Source organism: Nerophis ophidion, linkage group LG16, assembly GCF_033978795.1.
Source record: "Nerophis ophidion isolate RoL-2023_Sa linkage group LG16, RoL_Noph_v1.0, whole genome shotgun sequence".
Lineage (NCBI taxonomy): Eukaryota > Metazoa > Chordata > Actinopteri > Syngnathiformes > Syngnathidae > Nerophis > Nerophis ophidion.
Window position 1 is genome coordinate 2,873,856 of NC_084626.1, and position 27,500 is coordinate 2,901,355.

At 40.1% G+C, this 27,500-nt stretch overlaps 2 protein-coding genes across 7 annotated transcripts in view; one reads left to right on the forward strand and one right to left on the reverse strand.

Annotated features, from left to right (window-relative positions):
* elmo2 (engulfment and cell motility 2) overlaps window positions 1–4,135 on the forward strand; it is an 87,014-nt gene extending 82,879 nt beyond the window's left edge. For all 6 annotated transcript variants that reach the window (XM_061922574.1, XM_061922572.1, XM_061922576.1 and 3 more), the window contains one exon: window positions 857–4,135. In XM_061922574.1, the coding sequence (XP_061778558.1) occupies window positions 857–1,057 (201 nt within the window). In that variant the 3' untranslated portion in view covers window positions 1,058–4,135. The remainder of the gene's footprint in view (window positions 1–856) is intronic.
* Window positions 4,136–14,620: 10,485 nt separating this feature from the next.
* LOC133569986 (leucine-rich repeat neuronal protein 2-like) overlaps window positions 14,621–27,500 on the reverse strand; it is a 13,177-nt gene continuing 297 nt past the window's right edge. Inside the window, exons 1-3 of the mRNA XM_061922571.1 lie at window positions 27,491–27,500; window positions 27,186–27,383; window positions 14,621–17,699 (exon numbers count right to left, since the gene is read on the reverse strand). The exon at window positions 27,491–27,500 is cut by the window's right edge and continues 297 nt beyond it. Of these exons, the coding sequence (XP_061778555.1) occupies window positions 15,088–17,388 (2,301 nt within the window). The 5' untranslated portion in view covers window positions 17,389–17,699; window positions 27,186–27,383; window positions 27,491–27,500 and the 3' untranslated portion in view covers window positions 14,621–15,087. The remainder of the gene's footprint in view (window positions 17,700–27,185; window positions 27,384–27,490) is intronic.

Sequence of the window (27,500 nt, forward strand, 5' to 3'; positions counted from 1 at the left end):
GCTTATTCCCTATATTCATGTATATATATGTGTGTGTATATATATGTATGTATGTATATACTTATGTGTGTGTGTGAATATACTTACATGTATACACATACATATATATACCTACATGTATACATTTATATATATACACATATATGTGTGTATATATGTATGTATATACATGTAAGTATATATGTATATACATATATATAAATATGTGTGTATATGTGTATATATATGTATATATACACATGTGTGTGTATATATGTGTGTATATATATATGTATATGTATATATATAAAATTCAAGCGGCAAATTATATTACCTGGAATATATATTTTTTTAATAATACTTGCTAACAGGTATTATTCGTCAAGTAACTAAGTATTTGACACTGAGATACCTGCACAATTAGCAAAAGAGCTAGCATGCTAATACTAGAATGGTTTCATAAAAAACAAATATTTGGCTACAGGCAGCACTTTGGACACCCCTGATATAAATAAACATGTAATATTTCTCCAAAACATATTTTTTTTATTGATTTTATGTAACGTTCTGCATTTTGTTGACTCAATTTTCGAGTTTTCATCATCATCTTCATCATTTTGACATGGAATTCATCTGAAGGGGTTTCACTTCCTGGCGGGAGGGACAAGTTGTTCTTGATTGCATTCCATCCTCAATCGTTTAATAATATGATGACCAAGCAAAGTCACTGCCGATAAAGTCTGTCCCTGGAAGGATATGTGCCAACTGACGTGTTTAAGTGGCGCCCGGTGCCTTTTTTGGCGACTCCCGTGTTCGACGCCGGCGACCATTTTGTCCTCGCCGTCACCTTGGGGTTGTGTTTGTGCTTTGGGGGCAGTACTGCGTCTGGACGGACGGCCTGTGCGCGCTGCTGGGCAGAGAGATGGGCAGCGACTTGACCCGCAGCGACCTGGACACGCTCATCAGCATGGAGATGAAGCTCCGCCTCCTGGACCTGGAGAACATCGCCATCCCGGAGGCCCCGCCCCCAGTTCCCAAGGAGCCCAGCTCGTACAACTTCACGTACAATTACAGCTGAGGTGTTTTGATTGTAAAAGGCCGAGAATGTGGGCGTGGGCTGCATTCTCAAGTGCCGTACTCTCCGGGGCTATAGAACGCACCAGTGGTTAAGCCACACCCACTAAACTTAGAATAAACATATATGTTTACATATCTTAGCCACACTAGATTTTAAGCCGGTACGAAACAGTTCATAAATCTTTATTTACATACCTGAAATGGTTTCCAAACTGTGTCTGCAACAAGGCAGTAAAACGGCTGATCAGACAAAACAGAAGTCATCATTAATGACCCACTAGCTACAGAAGCTAGCCCTCCAATCATCTAAACAGACTCAATAACTCCACGGTGACGCTTTTGTGAATTTACCGAGGAACTTTGTGAAACTGAAACAATCCGAAAAGTAAACGTGTTAGCATGTCCGCTATCTGCTTGATTACATTACGACAGCACGTCCAATTGGCCATGAAAACACTCTGACAGAGATCCCACATGGGACGTTTTAGTAAGTAGGAATTGTTTTAGTTCTATTGTAAAACTTACAAACGTCGCCGGGAGCCATGAATTGGATAACACATACCAGCAGAAACACCACGGACGGTTATAAACAGAAAGTCCATTTCTAACTTGCATCCGAAACAAAAACACAGCTTTTTCAGCATCGCCGTTTTATGAAAGCTATTTGTCGAGTACAAAACATCATGGGTGTTAGCGAAGGAAAAAACAGTAAATTAGCCGCACCGTTTTATAAGCCGCAGGATTCAAAGCGTGGGGGAAAATAGTAGCGACTTATAGTCCGGAAAATACGGCAGTTTCTTTTAAACTTGCTTTTTTTGTTGCTTACAATGCTTTTTATGACTAGTCCACATCATCTGAGCCGTGTGGGCGTGTTCCACACTTTTATCTCCACTTCCCACCTCTTTTTAGTATTAGTATATTATTGTTATTATATATATATATATATATATATATATGTATATATATATAGGCGCCAGCGCCCCCCGCGACCCCGAAAGGGAATAAGCGGTAGAAAATGGATGGATGGATGGATATATATATATATATATATATATATATATATATATATATATATATATATATATATAATCATAAAAATATAATATTATAATTATTGTTATTATTACTGTTATTGTTATTATTATTATTAGTGGTATTATTATCATTAATATTATTATTATCATCATTATTAATATTAACCTCTTTTTAGTATTAGTATATTATTGTTATTATATATATATTATTATTATAAAAAATATGATATAATTATTGTTATTATTAGTGTTATTATTATTAGTGTTATTACTATCATTATTATTGTTATTATCATCATTATTAATATGAATAAAAACAATAATAGTAGCATCATTTTTTGTATTATTATTATTTATATTACTGTTATTATTACTATTACTATTTTTGTTATTGTTTTTATTTGTGTTACTATTGTTATTGGTAACATTATTTGTGTCATTATTGTTATCATTATTAATATTACTGATAATAACAACAATAATTATAATAGTAACATTATTATTATTAGTGTTATATTATTACCATTGTTATTATTAGTATCATTATTATTATCATTATTTATTATCATTCTTATTAATAAAAAACAACAATAATGATAATAGTATCATTATTTTTACTATTATTATTACTATCATTATTATTGTTATTATCATTATTAATATGAATAAAAACAATAATAGTAGCATCATTTTTTGTATTATTATTATTATTTATATTACTGTTATTATTACTATTACTATTTTTGTTATTGTTTTTATTTGTGTTACTATTGTTATTGGTAACATTATTTGTGTCATTATTGTTATCATTATTAATATTACTGATAATAACAACAATAATTATAATAGTAACATTATTATTATTAGTGTTGTATTATTACCATTGTTATTATTAGTATCATTATTATTATCATTATTTATTTTCATTCTTATTAATAAAAAACAACAATAATGATAATAGTATCATTATTTTTACTATTATTATTACTATCATTGTTATTATTAGTAGTATTGTTATCATTATTATTATTATTAATAACAATAATAATAGTATCATTATTATTATTATTATTAGTATCATTATTATTATAAAATAACAATAATACAAATGGTATCATTATTATTATTATTATCACTGTTATTATTTTTATTAGCATCATTATTTTTATTATTAATAATGATAATAATATCATTAATATTATTATTATTAACACTAATATAATTATTATTACTACTACTGTTATTATTATCATTATTATTATTGTTATAATTATTATATTATTATTACAATTTATTCCATTATTATTATTATTATTATGACTATTATTATTATTATTATTATAATCATTATTATTTGTATTATTATTTCCAAACACCGACAGCGAGACTTCTATTATTGGAACCTCTTTTCTTTCATCAAAACCTTCATCACAAACATAATTTTGTTACCTGTAGTAAAACATAAATCCTAATAATGTCATGATTCCAACCGCAAGCAGTGAAGAAGAGGTTGTACATTTCAACTCGTGTTTATATGGATATTACGTACTGTAAGTATTTCTAGAGATGTATTTAAACAAAAAGTGCTGATTGTTCCGCAACCAGTCAGCGTTAAAAACTGGTTCATGTTGTTTGAAATATTTAAAAAGTGGATATTTACCTGAGTTGTGTCGTGATGATGTCAAGGTCCTCATCTTTGCAGACTCTTCGAGTGGGAAGAAGTCATCCCAAGCACGGTAAGAACACGTTGGATCAATGATGTCATTCGGAATAGAATTCTATTTTTGTAAACCCTGGTACACTGTGAGAAGAAGGCGTAACATGACTTTTGCTGTGCTAAATGTCGCGTAATGTTTCGGAAATATTGAATAATCTGGGCTGCTAACCTGCGTCGTCGTGCTTTTATATTTGTGACGGTGAAGAAGTGGCTAGCGGGGAGGGGACCTGGCATTTTGGACAAATAAAACATCTAAATATGTGCAGTGTGTATATATGCTGTTGTATTGCAGTTTTGTGTCAATAAATGTCAAATATTTACACTGTAATGTTGACTTATTAATATTCACTGCTTACTTTTTGACTCCGTTATTACCAGGGTTGGGACTGTTACTGTAACGCCCTTTTTTTTTGTCGGTAACGCGTTATTTTTTGATATTCAGTAACTCCGTTACCGTTACTACACACTGCGTTGTTTTACGTAATTTTTTTATGTTGTACAGCAGGGGTAGGGAACCTATGGTTCTAGAGCCAGATATGGCTCTTTTGATGACTGTATCTGGCTCTCAGATAAATCTTAGCTGACATTGCTTAACACGATAAGTAATTAATAATTACGATGGTAATCACAGTGTTAAAAATAACGTTGAAATTATAAAACATTCTCATGCGTTTTAATCCAACCATCTGTTTTCTATTGCACCTGTCCAAGATGTCGCATTAATGGTAAGAAGTATAACATTTATTATTGGTTAAATTTTAAATAGCAATGTTATTAAAACGAATAAGACACTTATTATACTCTAAAAGTGTTGGTCTTGACCTGGACTATGTTGTGGTTTGTTTTCCCATGATGCAAAGCGATTGGAACGGACATGGCGTGAAGGTAATAACATCTTTAATCTTAGCTCAAAAATATTACAAAAACAAAGGCGTACAAACAAAAGGCGCTCTCAGTATAGGTTAAAAACTTGGCTGTGAAAACTAAAACTCGCACAATGGGAGAACTACGAACATAAGATAAAACTTACAAACTGTGGCATGAAAATCTTACTTGGACCGAGAAAGAGCATGGATCATCGGCATGGATAACATAGGTGTGTAGGAGGTGATAGAGACTGCCTGGCAACTGCAGGCTTTAATAGTGACGTGGTGATTGACAACAGGTACATGAGTTCAAGGCGTGTGAGTCGTGAAAATAGGCGAACTGATTGGTAGTCATGGAAACAAAAACAAACCAGGGTGCGCAAAAACAGGAACTAATGGAGTCAGAAACAAAACAGAACATAACTAAACAGAACATGATCACAAAGAAATGACAGGTCTTACTTAAAAATGCACGCATTTAGTTGTATTCAGTGTTTAAAAAATATTATACGGCGCTCACGGAAATACATTTTGAAATATTTGGCTTTCATGGCTCTCTCGACCAAAAAGGTTCCCGACCCCTGTAGTGTATATAGGCTAGAAAGAGAAGATCTGAGTGTGTTTTATTTGAGAGTTGCAGTGAAGACATTTTCCAGGTACCTGGACACAGTGGACAGTGAGGACACAAACAACAACAAACTCCAATCTCTGCCTCTGCTCATCGTTCAGCACTGAAGGTACACACAGTCTGTCAATTCTCTTATGTACTCTTTCATTCTACACCTCGTTTCCATATGAGTTGGGAAATTGTGTTTGATGTAAATATAAACAAAATACAATGATTTGCAAATCGTTTTCAACCCATATTCAGTTGGATGCACTACAAAGACGAGATATTTGATGTTCAAACTCATAAACTTAATTTATTTTTTTGCAAATAATTAACTTAGAATTTCATGGCTGCAACACGTGCCAAAGTAGTTGGGAAAGGGCATGTTCACCACTGTGTTACATCACCTTTTCTTTTAAAGGCCTACTGAATCCCACTACTACCCACTAGGAAGTCTGATAGTTTATATATCAATGATGAAATATTAACATTGCAACACAAGCCAATACGGCCGCTTTAGTTTACTAAATTGCAATTTTAAATTTCGCGCAAAGTATCCTGTTGAAAACGTCGCGGTATGATGACGTCAAGGATTGTAGCGGACATTTTGATCCCGCCCCGATCCCAGCTATAAGTCGTCTGCTTTAATCACATAATTACACAGTATTCCGGACTTCAGTTTTGCTGAATCTTTTGCAATTTGTTCAATTAATAATGGAGACGTCAAAGAAGAAAGATGTAGGTGGGAAGCGGTGTATTGCGGCTGCCTTTAGCCACACAAACACAGCCGGTGTTTACATTCCTGAAAGCTGATGGTGAAGCTTTACTATGGAACAGAGCGGTCAAGCGAACATGGTTCCCTACCACATGTCAACCGGCAGGTTTCGGTGAGAAAATGGTGGTATTAAGTCGGCTCTTACCGTAGTTATGAGTGGAGAGCTTGCGTTGTCCCTTGCCTCCTCCTGACCGTCGGATGCTTACACCGTGGAGGAGGGGGAAGAAAAAAAAAAATCTCAGCCCGGCTGCCATCGAAGACACTTGCGGTCACCACACCCCTCCAACTTTCAGGTATGACTATATAATCTCACTAAAACACTAGTAACACAATAAGCAGATAAGGGATTTTCCAGAATTATCCTAGTAAATGTGTCTCATAACATCTGAATCGCTCCCACTGCCCCCCTCCTTTTTTTCCCTTCTTTTTCCTAGTCCTTCACTTTCACTTTCCTCGTCAGCAAATTTTTCATTCTCTCTCAAATTATAAGGGAAATCGTCGCTTTCTCGGTCCGAATCGCTGCTGGTGGCCATGATTATAAACAATGTTCAGATGTGAGGAGCTCCACAACCGGTGACGTCACGCGCACATCGTCTGCTACTTCCGGTACAGGCAACGCTTTTCTATTAGCGACCAAAAGTTGCAAACTTTATCGTCGATGTTCTTTACTAAATCTTTTCTGCAAAAATATGGCAATATCGCGAAATGATCAAGTATGACACATAGAATGGACCTGCTATCCCCGTTTAAATAAGAACATCTCATTTCAGTAGGCCTTTAACAACACTCAATAAACGTTTGGGAACTGAGGAAACTAATTTGTTGAAGCTTTGAAAGTGGAATTCTTTCCCATTCTTGTTTTATGTAGAGTTTCAGTCGTTAAACAGTCCGGCGTCTCCGCTGTCGTATTTTACGCTTCGTAATGCACCACACATTTTCCATGGGAGACAGGTCTGGACTGCAGGCGGGCCAGGAAAGTACCCGCACTCTTTTTTACGAAGCCACGCTGTTGCAACACGTGCTGAATGTGGCTTGGCATTGTCTTGCTGAAATAAGCAGGGGCGTCCATGAAAAAGATGTCACTTAGATGACAACATATGTTGTTCCAAAACCTGTATGTACCTTTCAGCATTAATGGTGCCTTCACAGATGTGTAAGTTACCCATGCCTTGGGCACTAATGCACCATCACAGATGCTAGCTTTTGAATTTTACGCCTATAACAATCCGAATTATTATTTTCCTCTTTGTTCTGGAAGACACCACGTCCTCTGTTTCCAAATATAATTTGAAATGTGGACTCGTCAGACCACAGAACACTTTTCCACTTTGCATCAGTCCATCTGTAGAACTTCTCTCTGGGGGAAGGGGATACTCTGATGACAGGCGATGCAAAACAATAACAGTGCAATACGTTTTCATAACATGGTCACTACTGCCTAGTTTCTTTTGTTATATTCTTATTTTACTGTTATATTTTTATTCTCATTTTTGCTTTTGATTTTTATTCTTATTGTAATATTTTTTCTTAATTTTGTTTCTCTTATAACCCCATTATTTGCTTTTTACTGTTTAATTGATCTCTGTACACTGCTGCTGGAATTTTTAATTTTCCTGAAGGAACTCTCCTGAAGGAATCAATAAAGTACTATCTATCTATCTATCTATCTATATCTATCTGTCCGTCCGTCCGTCCGTCCGTCCGTCCGTCCGTCCATCCATCCATCCATCCATCCATCCATCCATCTATCCATCTAATCTAATCTAATCTAATCTAATCTAATCTAATCCAATCCAATCCATTCCAGATGATCTCGGGCCCAAAGAAGCCAGCGGCGTTTCTGGATGTTGTTGATAAATGGCTTTCGCTTTGCATAGTAGAGCATTAACTCGCACTTACAGATGTGAGAGTCTTCTATTTTATTCTTCTATTCTATTTTTTTTTCTTCACCCCCCACCCCCCTTGTTTACCTGTATGTCATCTTTTTTGTAAGGGGCGCTGGAAGCCGGCAGACCCGAGAGCGATCCTGTTCTGTCTCCCTGTAATGTTTGTCTGATCTTGAATGGGATTGTGCTGAAAATTGTAATTTTCCTGACGGAATAAATAAAGTACTATCTATCTATGTAGCGACCAACTGTATTTAGTGACAGTGGTTTTATGAAGTGTTCCTGAGCCCATGTGGTGATATCCTTTAGAGATTGATGTCGGTTTTTGATACAGTGCCGCCTGAGAGATCGAAGGTCATGGCCATTCAACGTTGGTTTCCGGCCATGCCACTTACGTGGAGTGATTTCTCCAGATTCTCTGAAACTTTTGATGATATTATGGACCGTAGATGTTGAAATCCCTAAATTTCTTGCAATTGCACTTTGAGAAACGTTGTTCTTAAACTGTTTGACTATTTGCTCACGCAGTTGTGGACAAAGGGGTGTACCTCGCCCCATCCTTTCTTGTGAAAGACCGAGCATTTTTCTGGAAGCTGTTTTTATACCCAATCATGGTACCCACCTGTTCCCAATTAGCCTGCACACCTGTGGGATGTTCCAAATAAGTGTTTGATGAGCATTCCTCAACTTTATCAGTATTCATTGCCACCTTTCCCAACTTCTTTGTCACGTTTTGCTGGCATCAAATGCTAAAGTTAATGATTTATTGCAGAAAAAATAAAGTTTATGAGTTTGAACATCAAATAGGTTGTCTTTGTAGCATATTCAACTGAATATGGGTTGAAAATGATTTGCAAATCATTGTATTCCGTTTATATTTACATCTAACACAATTTCCCAACTCATATGGAAACGGGGTTTGTATATGTAAAGACTATGAAGTTCACAAACAAAGTGGGTGTGTTGCATGCAGACCACATGGCTGTGCAGAGTTCAGTGATGCAAATGCTTGTCAAGTTGATCAACAGATTGTATTATTGTATTATTCTCCGGTGCAATAACAGTGGAGTCACCCGCTTTCAGGCAGCTAATTAGCATGATGCCGGCGTCAAACAGCAAACAGCACGGAAAACATTTTCCAGGTACCTGGACACAGTGGACAGTGAGCACACAAACATGGAAAGCGATCTAAAGAAGGCACTCCGAACTCTGCCTCTGCTCATCATTCAGCACTGAAGGTACACACAGTCTGTCAATTCTCTTATGTACTCTTTCATTCTAGACTTCTGGAGTGTTTGATGTTATGACATCACTCTAAATGTAAAGACTATCAAGTTATTTTCTGCCACGGATGAAATGCTGGCTGTCCAAAGTCAGGACCCGGTGTGGACCACTCGTCTGTGCATCGGTGGGGGACATCTCTGGGCTGCTGACCTGCTTCAGCTCGGGATGGTCTCCTGCCGGCCCCACTATGGACTGGACTCTCACTATTATGTTAGATCCACTATGGACTGGACTCTCACACTATTATGCTTGATCAACTATGGACTGGACTCTCACTATTATGTTAGATCCACTATGGACTGGACTCTCACAATATTATGTTAGATCCACTATGGACTGGACTCTCACTATTATGTTAGATCCACTATGGACTGGACTCTCACACTATTATGCTTGATCAACTATGGACTGGACTCTCACTATTATGTTAGATCCACTATGGACTGGACTCTCACAATATTATGTTAGATCCACTATGGACTGGACTCTCACTATTATGTTAGATCCACTATGGACTGGACTCTCACAATATTATGCTAGATCAACTATGGACTGGATTCTCACTATTATGTGAGATCCACTATGGACTGGACTCTCACACTATTATGTTAGATCCACTATGGACTGGACTCTCACTATTATGTTGGATCCACTGTGGACTGGACTCTCACTATTATGTTAGATCCACTATGGACTGCACTCTCACACTATTATGTTAGATCCACTATGGACTGGACTCTCACTATTATGTTAGATCCACTATGAACTGGACTCTCACTATTATGTTAGATCCACTATGGACTGGACTCTCACAATATTATGCTAGATCAACTATGGACTGGACACTCACTATTATGTTAGATCCACTATGGACTGGACTCTCACAATATTATGTTAGATCCACTATGGACTGGACTCTCACTATTATGTTAGATCCACTATGGACTGGACTCTCACAATATTATGCTAGATCAACTATGGACTGGATTCTCACTATTATGTTAGATCCACTATGGACTGGACTCTCACACTATTATGTTAGATCCACTATGGACTGGACTCTCACACTATTATGTTAGATCCAATATGGACTGGACTCTCACTATTATGTTAGATCCACTATGGACTGGACTCTCACTATTATGTTAGATCCACTATGGACTGGACTCTCACTATTATGTTAGATCCACTATGGACTGGACTCTCACAATATTATGCTAGATCAACTATGGACTGGACACTCACTATTATGTTAGATCCACTATGGACTGGACTCTCACAATATTATGCTAGATCAACTATGGACTGGACACTCACTATTATGTTAGATCCACTATGGACTGGACTCTCACTATTATGTTAGATCCACTATGAACTGGACTCTCACTATTATGTTAGATCCACTATGGACTGGACTCTCACAATATTATGCTAGATCAACTATGGACTGGACACTCACTATTATGTTAGATCCACTATGGACTGGACTCTCACAATATTATGTTAGATCCACTATGGACTGGACTCTCACTATTATGTTAGATCCACTATGGACTGGACTCTCACAATATTATGCTAGATCAACTATGGACTGGATTCTCACTATTATGTTAGATCCACTATGGACTGGACTCTCACACTATTATGTTAGATCCACTATGGACTGGACTCTCACACTATTATGTTAGATCCAATATGGACTGGACTCTCACTATTATGTTAGATCCACTATGGACTGGACTCTCACTATTATGTTAGATCCACTATGGACTGGACTCTCACTATTATGTTAGATCCACTATGGACTGGACTCTCACAATATTATGCTAGATCAACTATGGACTGGACTCTCACTATTATGTTAGATCCACTATGGACTGGACTCTCACTATTATGTTAGATCCACTATGGACTGGACTCTCACAATATTACGCTAGATCAACTATGGACTGGATTCTCACTATTATGTTAGATCCACTATGGACTGGACTCTCACACTATTATGTTAGATCCACTATGGACTGGACTCTCACTATTATGTTAGATCCACTGTGGACTAGACTCTCACTATTATGTTAGATCCACTATGGACTGGACTCTCACACTATTATGTTAGATCCACTATGGACTGGACTCTCACTATTATGTTAGATCCACTATGAACTGGACTCTCACTATCATGTTAGATCCACTATGGACTGGACTCTCACTATTATGTTGGATCCACTATGGACTTGACTCTCACACTATTATGTTAGATCCACTATGGACTGGACTCTCACTATTATGTTAGATTCACTATGGACTGGACTATCACCATTATGTTGGATCCACTATGGACTGGACTCTCACTATTATTCTAGATCCACTATGGACTGGACTCTAACAATATTATGTTAGATCCACTATGGACTGGACTCTCACTATCATGTTAGATCCACTATGGACTGGACTCTCACTATTATGTTAGATCCACTAAGGACTGGACTCTCACACTATTATGTTAGATCCACTATGGACTGGACTCTCACTATTATGTTGGTCTGGACTTTCACGTTATTATGCTAGATCCACTATGGACTTGACTTTCACACTATTATTTTAGATCCACTATGGACTGGACTCTCACTATCATGTTAGATCCACTATAGACTCGACTCTCACAATATTAAGTTCGATCCACTATGGACTGGACTCTCACATTATTATGTTGGATCCACTATGGACTGGACTCTCACTATTATGTTAGATCCACTATGGACTGGACTCTCACACAATTATGATAGATCCACTATGGACTGGACTCACACTATTATGTTAGATCCACTATGGACTGAACTCTTACACTATTATGTTAGATCCACTGTGGACTGGACTCTCACTATTATGTTAGATCCACTATGGACTGGACCCTCACTATTATGTTAGATCCACTATGAACTGGACTCTCACTATCATGTTAGATCCACTATGGACTGGACTCTCACTATTATGTTAGATCCACTATGGACTGGACTCTCACACTAATATGTTAGATCCACTATGGACTGGACTCTCACAATATTATGCTAGATCAACTATGGACTGGACTCTCACTATTATGTTAGATCCACTATGGACTGGACTCTCACTATTATGTTAGATCCACTATGGACTGGACTCTCACAATATTACGCTAGATCAACTATGGACTGGATTCTCACTATTATGTTGGATCCACTATGGACTGGACTCTCACACTATTATGTTAGATCCACTATGGACTGGACTCTCACTATTATGTTAGATTCGCTATGGACTGGACTATCACTATTATGTTGGATCCACTATGGACTGGACTCTCACTATTATTCTAGATCCACTATGGACTGGACTCTCAGTATTATGTTAGATCCACTATGGACTGGACTCTCACAATATTATGTTAGATCCACTATGGACTGGACTCTCACTATCATGTTAGATCCACTATGGACTGGACTCTCAGTATTATGTTAGATCCACTAAGGACTGGACTCTCACACTATTATGTTAGATCCACTAAGGACTGGACTCTCACACTATTATGCTAGATCCACTATGGACTGGACTCTCACAATATTATGTTAGATCCACTATGGACTGGACTCTCACTATTATGTTAGATCCACTAAGGACTGGACTCTCACACTATTATGTTAAATCCACTATGGACTGGACTCTCACTATTATGTTAGATCCACTATGGACTGGACTCTCATTATTATGTTGGACTGGACTTTCAAGTTATTATGCTAGATCCACTATGGACTGGACTTTCACACTATTAAGCTAGATCCACTATGGACTGGACTCTCACACTATTATGTTAGATCCACTATGGACTGGACCCTCACTATCATGTTAGATCCACTACGGACTGGACTCTCAGACTATTATGTTAGATCCACTATGGACTGGACTCTCAGACTATTATGTTAGATCCACTATGGACTGGACTCTCACTGCTATGATAGATCCACTATGTACTGGACTCTCACTATTATGTTATATCCACTATGGACTGGACTCTCACTATTATGTTAGATCCACTATGGACTGGACTCTCACTATCATGTTAGATCCACTACGGACTGGACTCTCACTATCATGTTATATCCACTATGGACTGGACTCTCACTATTATGTTAGATCCACTATGGACTGGACTCTCACTATCATGTTAGATCCACTATGGACTGGACCCTCACTATCATGTTAGATCCACTACGGACTGGACTCTCAGACTATTATGTTAGATCCACTATGGACTGGACTCTCAGACTATTATGTTAGATCCACTATGGACTGGACTCTCACTATTATGTTAGATCCACTATGGACTGGACCCTCACTATCATGTTAGATCCACTACGGACTGGACTCTCAGACTATTATGTTAGATCCACTATGGACTGGACTCTCAGACTATTATGTTAGATCCACTATGGACTGGACTCTCACTGCTATGATAGATCCACTATGTACTGGACTCTCACTATTATGTTATATCCACTATGGACTGGACTCTCACTATTATGTTAGATCCACTATGGACTGGACTCTCACTATCATGTTAGATCCACTACGGACTGGACTCTCACTATCATGTTATATCCACTATGGAGTGGACTCTCACTATTATGTTAGATCCACTATGGACTGGACTCTCACTATCATGTTAGATCCACTATGGACTGGACTCTCAGACTATTATGTTAGATCCACTATGGACTGGACTCTCACTGCTATGATAGATCCACTATGGACTGGACTCTCACTATTATGTTATATCCACTATGGACTGGACTCTCACTATTATGTTATATCCACTATGGACTGGACTCTCACTATTATGTTAGATTCACTACGGACTGGACTCTCACACTATTATGCTAGATCCACTATGGACTGGACTTTCACACTATTGAGCTAGATCTACTATGGACTGGACTCTCACTATTAGGGTAGATCCACTACGGACTGGACTCTCACAATATTATGCTAAGTCCACTTGACGTCCATTGCACCGGTCGCCCGGGGTGGGGGTCCCCACATCTGCAGTCCATTCCTAGGTTTCACATTGGGTTGAGTTTTTCCTTGCCCTGATGTGGGATCTGAGCCGAGGAGGTCGTTGTGGCTTGTGCAGCCCTTTGAGACACTCGTGATTTAGGGCTATGTAAGTAGACATTGATTGATTGATTGAATCAAAATAGTTGACTTCAAGCGGGCGTGGTTCGCACACAGAAAACCCGATTTGGTCCGATGGAAACATTTGTAAACCGAAAGGTGGCAATAGAGGTGTTGGTAAGTAGAGATTCCACCTTATTGACATAACTTGATCATGCTGGTAATAAAGGAGAAATGTGAAGGTTTAAATTAAAAAGTTTTATTTCATAATCGCTTAAAGACACAATCACTTGGATATGACTAGAATGCTGAAAAGAAGGTTGGCCGAGTAGTCCTGTATCGCAACAAAGAGGTTGGCGGATGATCCAGTCCGAGACATTGAGTGCTAAGCATCGATCACTTTGACGTACAAGAACAAGACAAGCAGTCTGTTTTCTATAGACATTGTTTCATCTGCTCGGTTACATCTTGATTGAGTCGGTGAAACATTAAAGACGAGGTCCGGAGTTTCTCTCCTCTTCGTTTGTCCCCTGGCTGGAATCCGGTCTTTTTGATTTTCGCCCCCTCAGCCTCTGATTTATTCACTGATGTGAGTGCTGAGGTTTGGGTTGGAGAATTCCTTAGGACTGCTGGTAATTATACACAATGATATAAAATAAATACAAATCTTCGCCACGCCGCTGCCGTTCTTGATTTGATTGCCAGGCGAGCTCAGCAGTCGTGATGGAACAGCACTTTCTCGCTCGGTTTCCCGTCCCTCCCTCCCGTCTTCTGCACGATGATCACGGCCTTATGACTTTGGATTTCCTGAAAAAGAGCACGGTTTCGCTTCCCGTTGTCCCGTCCCTGGCCGGCCAGCAGCATCAGCACGAGCGCCATGATCATCAGAAGTGACGCCGCAGCGGACGTCACCTCGGGGCTGAGCTGCAGGCGCGCCCCAGGCTCCGGCGCCTTGTCCGTCCTGAACGAGACGCACCGGGGTTTCCCGCTCGCTCTGCTTCTCCTGCCGCCGGTCTTGGCGCCCTCGCTGCTTCCCAGATGCAAACACGCTCTGTAGAATGTCTCCGCCTGCAGGTGGGTCAGGTTGAAGCCGCGCGTGCCTGCAAGGATGCGGGTGGTGTAGGCGGGAGCGTGTGCATCTGAGCTCATGACTTGCCAGGATAAACGGGTGGAGGGGAAATTGCACCTGTTATGCCAGGACAAAACGGAAAAGTGAGCTCCGACTTCCACCACCTCTATCTTGGAATCAGCTCTGACTAATGAACGAGCCTTCAGGTTGGATGCCGCCATCCTCTTTCCCGACTTCACCCTGCCGTGGACGGTCACAGTAACACTGCGCGTATCCGCCCCCAGAGAATTCTCAGCTATGCAGGTGTACAAGCCGGCCTCTCGGCTGGTGACTTTTCTGATCTCCAGCGTTCCCTCAGGTTGCAGGATGTAGCGTTTGGAGGAGGTATCACCTTGAGCCCGGCTGGAGTTGAATCCTGCGGAGGAATAAACTGCGGATCCCTTCGACATGTTGTCCGGTGCAGGTCCAAGTCTCAAGCCTGACGGAGTGACCCAGTAAAGCTGAGGATGAGGATCTGCAAGAGCTCGACAGTGCAAACGCAGCTTTCCTCCTCCTCTGACGACCACACTGGAAGGAAGGGAGGTGTTGGGGATGGAAGGGAGGCACGAGGCAGACATCTCCCTGGAGGACACGTCTCTCACTCTGCGAGCCTTCAATTCTCGGGGTTCCAAGCACAGTGTCGCCTGAGGTTGAATGAAGCGTACCACCCGAGATGTTTGCTGCTTGTTCGTTGCTGGCGTATTCCTGGGAGGGCGGGAAACGTCCTGCGCGGCCCAGTGGAAGAGGCAGTCACAGCGGAGCGGGTTGGAATGCAGGCTGACCTCCTGGAGCCTGGGCAGGGAGAGCATGATTTGACGGTGCAGGGCGCTGAGAGAGTTGGAGTTCAGCATGAGACTCTCAAGCCTGCTCAGCTGGAAGAAAGCCTGCGGGTGGATGAAGGACAGTCGTGGGTTGTTGGTGATTTCCAGTTTGGTGAGCTCCGGGAGGTTCTGTAGTGACGCCCTCTCGATGGACATCAGCTCCTCCATGTTATTCAGACCGAGCTCCTTCAGATGGGCCATGTCTTTGAAGTCTCCCGTTTCGATCACTTTGATTCGATTCTTGTTAAGGTCGAGAAACTTCAGTCCTTCAACCTTCCGCAGAGCCTGAGTAGGAACCTTGGTGAGAAGGTTGTCGTAGAAGGATAGGCTCTCCAGACCCCACAACCCTTCCAGAGCATTATCGGCAAGGTCTCTTAAGCCCATACCTCCTAGAACAAGACTACGGAGGGACTTCAAGGCCAAGAAGCCCTTCTCAGGCAGAGTCTCAACAGGGTTGCCTCCAAGCATGAGAACTTGTAGGTGCTGCAAAGCCCCAAACCACCTCGGATTGACAGTAGTTAGCTTATTGTTGTTGATATGCAGACGCAGCAGGGAGTTCAGACTGGAGAACGCTCCAGGTGCAATAGAGCACAAGTCGTTATGACTGAGGAAAAGCTCCTGCAAAGCCGGCAGTGAAGAGAAGGAGGCCTCTGGGAGGTGGCTGAGATGGTTTTCCTCCAGGTGCAGAGACTGCAGGGACGACAGCGACAGATTTTGTGTTACGGCCCTGACACAGCTGAAGTGATTCTGGGAAAGGTCAAGGTCCGTGAGGTTGGGGAGCCCCTGCAGCGCTGCGGCGTCCAGCTGGGACAGATCGTTCCCCTGCAGGTGCAAGGTGTGTGTGTTTGATGGCAGCGGCCAGGGCAGGCTCGTCTGCAGCTGGTCATTGCAGTCCACGGTAGGAGCTTCATGGTACACAGAGTCAGGCGAGAACCACGGCTTGATGTGACACACACACCTTCCCGGACAGGGGACGTGCCATGGCAGAGCTTGAGGTAGCGACGCCACCGCTCCGAGCAGGCACACCACGACAAACACACACAGGAGACACCGTGACTGTGAGAGCATCAACATTGGCATCATAATCCTTGCAGGCTCACGGGAGCGGCTTTGACTTGAGCGATACGGAAACTGTCAGGGTGTGTGCGCAGATTCCAGAAGGTGCTTCAATCACGTCGCCTCATCAGCAAAACAAAGGGACGTTATCATGTCGACAACAATCTATAGAGAACAAAAACGTGTCGTCTCTTGCGACGGAGCTGGGCTGCGTAACACCGCCTCTCTTTAGGAACAACTCTGACTGCGGCGGTGGAGCATGATGATGCTCTTTTTGGTTGTCACGCCATCAATCTCACATCCTGGCGGCGGGCGGAGGAGTCCTGGCGCTCAGCTCGCTGGGAGAAAGAAAAGGAGAGTGAAGAGTGGGAATAGGAGGAATGGAAATAGCAGAAGCTAATCATGCAGCTCATTCACGCGGCGCTTCTTTGGAGACGCTCTTTTGTGCGCGCTCACAAAGCTTCGGCGCAGACTCTGATGCAACAACAACTTCACGAGTCATAACTCGCTTTCAGGACGCTGAGATCTGCCTTCATTCAGTCGGGAGTGTAGAAAAACACTTCCGTTTGGACTCTGGATACAGAGTACTGAACGACGACTGCAAGCTACTCAGTGGCCTAGTGGTTATATTGTCCGCCCTGAGATCGGTAGGTTGGGAGTTCAAACCGAGTCATACCAAAGACTGTAAAAAAATAGGACTCATTACCTCCCTGCTTGGCACTCAGCATCAAGGGTTGGAATTGGGGGTTAAATCAACATAAATGACTCCCGGGCGGGGCACGGCTGCTGCCCACTGCTCCCCTCACTTCCCAGGGGGTGATCAAGGGGATGGGTCAAATGCAGAGGACAAATTTCACCACACCTGGTGTGTGTGTGACAATCATTGGTACGTAAACTTTAACTTAACTTTGGTTAGTGCGTCTGCCTCACAATACGAAGGTCCTTCAGTCCTGGGTTCAAATCCAGGCTCGGGATCTTTCTGTGTGGAGTTTGCATGTTCTCCCCGTGAATGCGTGGGTTCCCTCCGGGTACTCCGGCTTCTTCCCACCTCCAAAGACATGCACCTGGGGATAGGTTGATTGGCAACACTAAATTGGCCCTAGTGTGTGAATGTGAGTGTTGTCTGTCTATCTGTGTTGGCCCTGCGATGAGGTGGCGACTTGTCCAGGGTGTACCCCGCCTTCCGCCCGATTGTAGCTGAGATAGGCGCCAGCGCCCCCCGCTACCCCGAAAGGGAATAAGCGGTAGAAATGGATGGATGGATGGATAGTTAAATCTCTCCTTGCTTACGTCCTTTTCCTTGTAACTTCAGGTGGTACGACCATACTTGCCAACCCTCCACATTTGCCCAGGAGACTCCCCAAATTCAGTGCCCCTCCCGGAAATCTCCCGGGTCAACCATTCTCCCGAAGTTCTCCCGATTTCCACCTGGACAAAAATATTGGGGGCGTCCTCTACAACCTGACGCCACACCCACTGTTCCTCCATACAAACAGCGTGCCGGCCCAATTACAAAATACACACGGCTTGTACACACAAATGAATGAATGCAAGGCGAACTTGGTCAACATCCATACAGGTCACACTGAGGGTGGCCGTATAAACATCTTTAACACTGTTACAAATATGCGCCACACTGTGAACCCACACCAAACAAGAATGACAAACTCATTTCGGGAGAACATCCGCACCGTAACCCAACAGAACAAATACCCTCACGATTTCCACCTGGACAAAAATATTGAGGGCGTCCTCTACAACCTGACGCCACACTCGCTGTTCCTCCATACAAACAGCGTGCCGGCCCAATTACAAAATACACACGGCTTGTACACACAAATGAATGAATGCAAGGCGTACTTGGTCAACATCCGTACAGGTCACACTGAGGGTGGCCGTATAAACAACTTTAACACTGTTACAAAAATGCTCCACACTGTGAACCCACACCAAACAAGAATGACAAACTCATTTCGGGAGAACATCCGCACCGTAACCCAACAGAACAAATACCCTCACGATTTCCACCTGGACAAAAATATTGAGGGCGTCCACTACAACCTGACGCCACACCCGCTGTTCCTCCATACAGACAGCGTGCCGGCCCAATTACAAAATACACACGGCTTGTACACACAAATGAATGAATGCAAGGCGTACTTGGTCAACAGCCGTACAGGTCACACTGAGGGTGGCCGTATAAACAACTTTAACACTGTTACAAATATGCGCCACGCTGTGAACCCACAACAAACAAGAATGACAAACTCATTTCGGGAGAACATCCGCACCGTAACACAACAGAACAAATACCCAGAACACCTTGCAGCACTAACTCTCCTGGGATGCTACAATTTACACCCCCGCTACCACCAAACCCCGCCTACCAACGAATTCTGAGGTCTCAAGGTTGGCAAGTATGGGTCCGACCGGTGCATGGTTCGGTGGAAGCAGCTCTACCAGTTATGAGAGACATATTTCATCCTTTGATTGCATCTACTGCAACTTACATTCTGTACATTTCCACTGAATAATTTCTGGGTGTTGTTGAACGATTTTGTATTTTTTTTTTTTTTTTTTTCAGATTAATCACAATTTTTGAATGTGGAGTTGTAAAGAAGAGCTGAGGAAGAAGCTGGCGATTAAAGGAGCAAACAGGTGAAATGTAACGAGAACAATTGGAAAAGTTGACTCTAATAACACAAAGCTGTAACGCAGGCTGTTTTTTTTTAATCTTTAAAGCTGTCATAGCTCGAAAAATAATAATGAATCAAAATTTGTGTTATGGGTTATTAACCCTTTAAGCTTCAATTACTTCATATCAAATATTTCACTTTGAAATATTTATTGGTGAATTATATTACATATTTTGTGTGTTTGCTATATAAATAAAACAATGTTTTATTTTGAAAAATGGGAAAAAACATGAGATAACATTGAAAATAAGTAAAACCCTATAATTGACAAATAGGGCTTAAATTGATCTCTAGAATAAGCGTGAAAGTAAAACAAAATAAATAACATTTAGAACTTGTTGTTCAAGAAGTTTATTAGTGGGACCCTTTTGGGTCCCTGAGAATTTTAGTGGGATTTAAAAAAACAACAAAAAAAAACTGTCATTGTTCAAAAAAATGTAATGAATCAAAAACATTGTTGTTAATTATTGTCCCTCAAAGCTGCAATTACTTTGCATCAAATGTTCCACTTTGAAATATTTTTGGTGAATTATATGACATATTTTGTGTGTTTGCAATATAAACAAAACAATGTTTTATTTTGAAATATGGGAAAAAACATTAGATAACATAAAAAAATAAATACAACCCTATAGATCTGAAGTTGATCTAGAGAATTAAGAATTAAAATTAAAATGTATATAAATATATATATATATTAATAAATATATGACTTATTTTTTTAAACTCCTTTATGAGTGGGACCCTTATGGGTCCCTGAGAATTTTAGGGGGATTTAAACACAAATTAATTAATTAATTATTGTCCCTTAAAGCTGCAATTACATTGCATCAAATATTCCACTTTGAAATATTTTAGGTGAATTATATGACATATTGTGTATGTTTGCCAAATTAATAAAACAAGGTTATATTTTGAAAAATGGAAAAAAAAACATGACAAAACATAAAAAATAAATAAAAAACTATAATTGACAGGTAGATCTTAAGTTGATCTCGAGAATAAGCGGGAAAGTAAAACTAAATAAAGAAATAACATTTAGGGCTTATTTTTTACCACGTTTATGAGTGGGACCCTTTTGGGTCCCTGAGAATTTTAGTGGGGTTTAAAAAAAACAAAAAACTGTCATTGATCAAAGTATTGTAATGAATCTGAAACATTGTTATTGTGAATTATTGTCCCTTAAAGTTGCAATTACTTTGCATCAAATATTCCACTTTGAAATATTTTTGGTGAATTATGTGACATATTTTAATAAAACAACGTTTTACTTTGAAAAATCGGAGAAAACATGACGGAACATTAAAAATAAATAAAAAACCCTCATTGATGGATAGATCTGTAGTTGATCTAGAGAATTAAGCATTAAAATTAAAAATAAATATATTAATTAATATATGACTTTTTTTTTAACTCTTTTATGAGTGGGACCCGTTTGGGTCCCTGAGAATTTTAGTGGGATTTAAAAAAAACTGTCATTGATCAAAAACATTGCAATGAACAAAAGCTTTGTTGTTATGAATTATTGTCCCTTAAAGCTGCAATTACGTTAAATATTCCACTTATATGACATCTTTTCTGTGTTTGCCATAGAAATAAAACAAGATTTACTTTGGAAAAATGGCATTAAACATAAGAAAACGAAAAATAAACCTTAAAATAAATGAAAAGATCTGAAGTTTAACTGATATTTTAGCATTGAAAGTACAAAAATAAACAAAAGTGTATGACCCTTTTGGGTGAGTGGGCCCTAAAATGTTTAGTGGGATTTAAAAAAAAAAAAAAATCATTGCTCAAAAAATAATGAATCAAAATCAATGCTGTCATTGCCAATTATCAAATATTACAATTTAAAAAAAATTTGGGGTGAAAAGTACATAACACATAAAAACATAAATAAAATAAACATTTATATTGCTGCTAGCGGGGTGTATAAAATAGTCACAACGTATTTGTTGTGTTGCGTTTGTTGTGTTACTGTGAGGATGTTCTCCTGAAATGTGTTTGTCAATCTTGTATTGTGTGGCTTCACAGCGTGGCGCATATTACTAAGAGTGTTAAAATTGTTTATATCACAACCATTAGTGTACTCTGTGTCACCCAGAATGCCTTGCAGTCGTGTGCGTGTCGCTGCGGAAGCCACACACAACATGATGCTGGACTGACAAGCAGATCGTACATGTTGTAGTAGGCGACAAAGCCAATGGCTTCATAGCACGCCCTAATTCTTATTATCTGGGTGACTGCCGGCAGTCATTCAAAAGAATAATAGCGTCTCTTACTGTCTTCTTCGCTTTGTGACGCGGGTCTTAAATTGATCTTCGAATGACAAAGGATTACAATCCCAGAACCATGTATATAAAATATTTCCGGATGGTTCAACCGCCACCCTCCCGAATCTAATTAAAATCAGTTTTTTCGTCATGTCACCCGCCCGACCTGCAGTGTCATCCGCGGACTCCGCGGATGACACTGCAAACCGCGGATCTCTAGTTTGGTTGAAGATGACAGTTTGGTTGACAGTTTGATTGAAGATGAAAGTTTGGTTGAAGATGAGTTAGATTGAAGATGACAGTTTGGTTAACAGTTTGGTTGAAGATGAGTTAGATTGAAGATGACAGTTTGATTAACAGTTTGGTTGAAGATGACAGTTTGGTTGACAGATTGGTTGACAGTTTAGTTGACGATGACAGTTTGGTTGACAGTTTGGTTGAAGATGACATTTTGGTTGACGGTTTGGTTGACAGTTTGGTTGAAGTTGACAGTTTGGTTGACAGTCTGGTTAAAGATGACCGTTTGGTTGACAGTTTGGTTGAAGATGACAGTTTGGTTGACAGTTTGGTTGACAGTTTGGTTGAAGTTGACAGTTTAGTTAAAGTAGACAGTTTGGTTGAAGTTGACAGTTTGGTTAAAAGTTTTGGTTGACAGTTGGGTTGAAGATGACAGTTTGGTTAAAGATGAAAGTTTGGTTGACAGTCTGGTTAAAGATGATTATTTTGGTTGAAGATGACCTTTTTATTGACAGTTTGGTTGAAGAGGAAAGTTTGGTTGACAGTTTGGTTAAGGATGAAAATTTGTTTGACAGTTTGGTTGAAGATGACAGTTTGGTTGAAGATGAAAATTTGTTTGACAGTTTGGTTGAAGATGAAAGTTTGGTTGACAGTCTGGTTAAAGATTATTGTTTGGTTGACAGATTGGTTGATGATGACCGTTTGGTTGACAGTTTTGATTGACAGTTTGGTTGAAGATGAACGTTTGGTTGAAGATGACCGTTTGGTTGACAGTTTGGTTGAAGATGACTGTTTGGTTGACAGTTTGGTTGAAGTTGACAGTTTGGTTGACAGTTTGGTTGAAGTTGACAGTTTGGTTGACAGTTTGGTTGAAGTTGACAGTTTGGTTGACAGTTCAGTTGAAGATGACAGTTAGGTTGAAGTTGACAGTTTGGTTGAAGATGACGGTTTGGTTAAAAGTTTTGGTTCACAGTTTGGTTGAAGATGACAGTTTGGTTGACAGTTTAGTTGAAGATGACAGTTTGGTTAAAAGTTTTGGTTGACAGTTTGGTTGAAGATGACAGTTGGGTTGACAGTTTGGTTGAAGTTGACGGTTTGGTTGAAGTTGACAGTTTGGTTAAAAGTTTTGGTTGACAGTTTGGTTGAGGATGACAGTTTGGTTGAAGATGACAGTTTGGTTGACAGTTTGATTGAAGATGACAGTTTGGTTTACAGTTTGGTTGAAGTTGACAGTTTAGTTGAAGATGACAGTTTGGTTGAAGATGACAGTTTGGTTGCAGTTTGTTCGAAGATGACAGTTTGGTTGAAGATGACCGTTTGGTTGAAGTTAACAGTTTGGTTGAAGATGACAGTCTGGTTGATGTTTGGTTCGAAGATGACAGTTTGGTTGAACATGACTGTTTGGTTGAAGTTAACAGTTTGGTTGAAGATGACAGTCTGGTTGAAGTTTGGTTCGAAGATGACAGTTTGGTTGAAGATGACTGTTTGGTTAAAGATGAAAGTTTGGTTGAAGATGACCGTTTGGTTGAACATTACAGTTTGGTTGAAGATGACAGTTTGGTTGAAGATGACAGTTTGGTTGAAGATGACAGTTTGGTTGAAGATGACAGTTTGGTTGAAGTTAACAGTTTGGTTGAAGATGACAGTCTGGTTGAAGTTTGGTTCGAAGATGACAGTTTGGTTGACAGTTTGGTTGAAGATGACGTTTAGTTGACAGTTTTGGTTGACAGTTTGGTTGATGTTGACAGTTTGGTTAAAGTTTGGTTGAAGCTGACTGGTTGGTTGAAGTTAACAGTTTGGTTGAAGATGACAGTCTGGTTGAAGTTTGGTTCGAAGATGACAGTTTGGTTGACAGTTTGGTTGAAGATGACGTTTAGTTGACAGTTTTGGTTGACAGTTTGGTTGATGTTGACAGTTTGGTTAAAGTTTGGTTGAAGCTGACTGGTTGGTTGACAGTTTGGTTAAAGTTTGGTTGAAGATGACTGGTTGGATGACAGTTTGGTTGAAGATGACCGTTTGGTTGATAGTTTTGGTTGACAGTTTGGTTGAAGGTGACAGTTTTGGTTAAAGATGACAGTTTGGTCGAAGATGACCCTTTGGTTGAAGATGACAGTTAGATTGAAATTCAAAGTTTGGTTAAAGATGACAGTTTTGGTTGACAGTTTGGTTGAAGTTGACCGTTTAGTTGAAGATGACAGTTTGGTTGAAGTTGACGGTTTGGTTGACAGTTTGGTTGAAGTTGACAGTTTGGTTGACAGTTCAGTTGAAGATGACAGTTAGGTTGAAGTTGACAGTTTGGTTGAAGATGACGGTTTGGTTAAAAGTTTTGGTTCACAGTTTGGTTGAAGATGACAGTTTGGTTGACAGTTTAGTTGAAGATGACAGTTTGGTTAAAAGTTTTGGTTGACAGTTTGGTTGAAGATGACAGTTGGGTTGACAGTTTGGTTAAACATGACAGTTTGGTTGAAGTTGACGGTTTGGTTGAAGTTGACAGTTTGGTTAAAAGTTTTGGTTGACAGTTTGGTTGAGGATGACAGTTTGGTTGAAGATGACAGTTTGGTTGAAGATGACAGTTTGGTTTACAGTTTGGTTGAAGATGACAGTTTGGTTTACAGTTTGGTTGAAGTTGACAGTTTGGTTGACAGTTTAGTTGAAGATGACAGTTTGGTTGAAGATGACAGTTTGGTTGAAGATGACAGTTTGGTTGAAGATGACAGTTTGGTTGTAGTTTGTTCGAAGATGACAGTTTGGTAGAAGTTTAGTTGAAGATGACCGTTTGGTTGACAGTTTGGTTGAAGTTAACAGTTTGGTTGAAGATGACAGTCTGGTTGATGTTTGGTTCGAAGATGACAGTTTGGTTGACAGTTTGGTTGAAGATGACAGTTTGGTTGAACATGACTGTTTGGTTGAAGTTAACAGTTTGGTTGAAGATGACAGTCTGGTTGAAGTTTGGTTCGAAGATGACAGTTTGGTTGACAGTTTGGTTGAAGATAAAAGTTTGGTTGAAGATGACAGTTTGGTTGAAGTTAACGGTTTGGTTGAAGATGACAGTTTGGTTGAAGATGACAGTTTGGTTGAAGATGAAAGTTTGGTTAAAGATGACAGTTTGGTTGAAGTTAACGGTTTAGTTGAAGATGACAGTTTGGTTGAAGATGACAGTCTGGTTGATGTTTGGTTCGAAGATGACAGTTTGGTTGACAGTTTGGTTGAAGATGAAAGTTTGGTTGAAGATGACAGTTTGGTTGACAGTTTGGTTGACAGTTTGATTGAAGATGACAGTTTGGTTTACAGTTTGGTTGAAGTTGACAGTTTGGTTGACAGTTTAGTTGAAGGTGACAGTTTGGTTGAAGATGACAGTTTGGTTGCAGTTTGTTCAAAGATGACAGTTTGGTAGAAGTTTGTTGAAGATGACCGTTTGGTTGACAGTTTGGTTGAAGTTAACAGTTTGGTTGAAGATGACAGTCTGGTTGATGTTTGGTTCGAAGATGACAGTTTGGTTGACAGTTTGGTTGAAGATGAAAGTTTGGTTGAAGATGACAGTTTGGTTGAACATGACTGTTTGGTTGAAGTTAACAGTTTGGTTGAAGATGACAGTCTGGTTGAAGTTTGGTTCGAAGATGACAGTTTGGTTGACAGTTTGGTTGAAGATGACTGTTTGGTTGAAGATGAAAGTTTGGTTGAAGATGACCGTTTGGTTGAACATTACAGTTTGGTTGAAGATGACAGTTTGGTTGAAGATGACAGTTTGGTTGAAGATGACAGTTTGGTTAAAGATGACAGTTTGGTTGAAGTTAACGGTTTGGTTGAAGATGACAGTTTGGTTGACAGTTTTGGTTGACAGTTTGGTTTAAGTTAACAGTTTGGTTGAAGATGACAGTCTGGTTGAAGATGACAGTTTGGTTGACAGTTTTGGTTGACAGTTTGGTTTAAGTTAACAGTTTGGTTGAAGATGACAGTCTGGTTGAAGTTTGGTTCGAAGATGACTGTTTGGTTGACAGTTTGGTTGAAGATGACTGTTTGGTTGAAGATGACTGTTTGGTTGAAGATGACAGGTTGGTTGAAGATGACGTTTAATTGACAGTTTTGGTTGACAGTTTGGTTGACGTTGACAGTTTGGTTAAAGTTTGGTTGAAGCTGACTGGTTGGATGACAGTTTGGTTAAAGTTTGGTTGAAGATGACTGGTTGGTTGACAGTTTGGATAAAGTTTGGTTGAAGATGACTGGTTGGATGACAGTTTGGTTGAAGATGACCGTTTGGTTGACAGTTTTGGTTGACAGTTTGGTTGAAGATGACAGTTTTGGTTAAAGTTTGGTTGAAGATGACAGTTTGGTCGAAGATGACCCTTTGGTTGAAGATGACAGTTAGGTTGAAATTCAAAGTTTGGTTAAAGATGACAGTTTTGGTTGACAGTTTGGTTGAAGTTGACCGTTTAGTTGAAGATGACAGTTTGATCCCTTGCATTAAACATGACTTCTGGCCAAGGTCCGTGCATTTTGCAGATTTAGTCAAACCAGAACCACCCTTTGCAAACCCCCTTTTTAAAGCGAAAAACCTCTCCTAGTTCAACTTTGCATCTACAAAGAAGCGTCAGGCAGGCGTGTGATCTCCACATCTCACCTGTGCCTTGGTCCACACGCGGTAAAGTGCCACAGTTGGTTGGCTCCTGGGATCAAGGAAGGATGAAAACAAATCCCCCGGTCAGTGGAACGAAAGCCCCGACAGAGCGATGCCTGCGACGTGGAGACGTCTGCATGTGTCGCCTGAGGGATGCAGGAGCCAGGATGCTCTGACAGAGATGGAGGAGCTGGATGCGGACTTTGGAGGGAAAAAAAAAAAAAGATGAAGACGCACGACGACGCAGCTGCGTGCACGTATTACACAAACCTCTAGCTTTCATTGGTGAGGCATGCAACATCTCTTACCCCCGGGGCC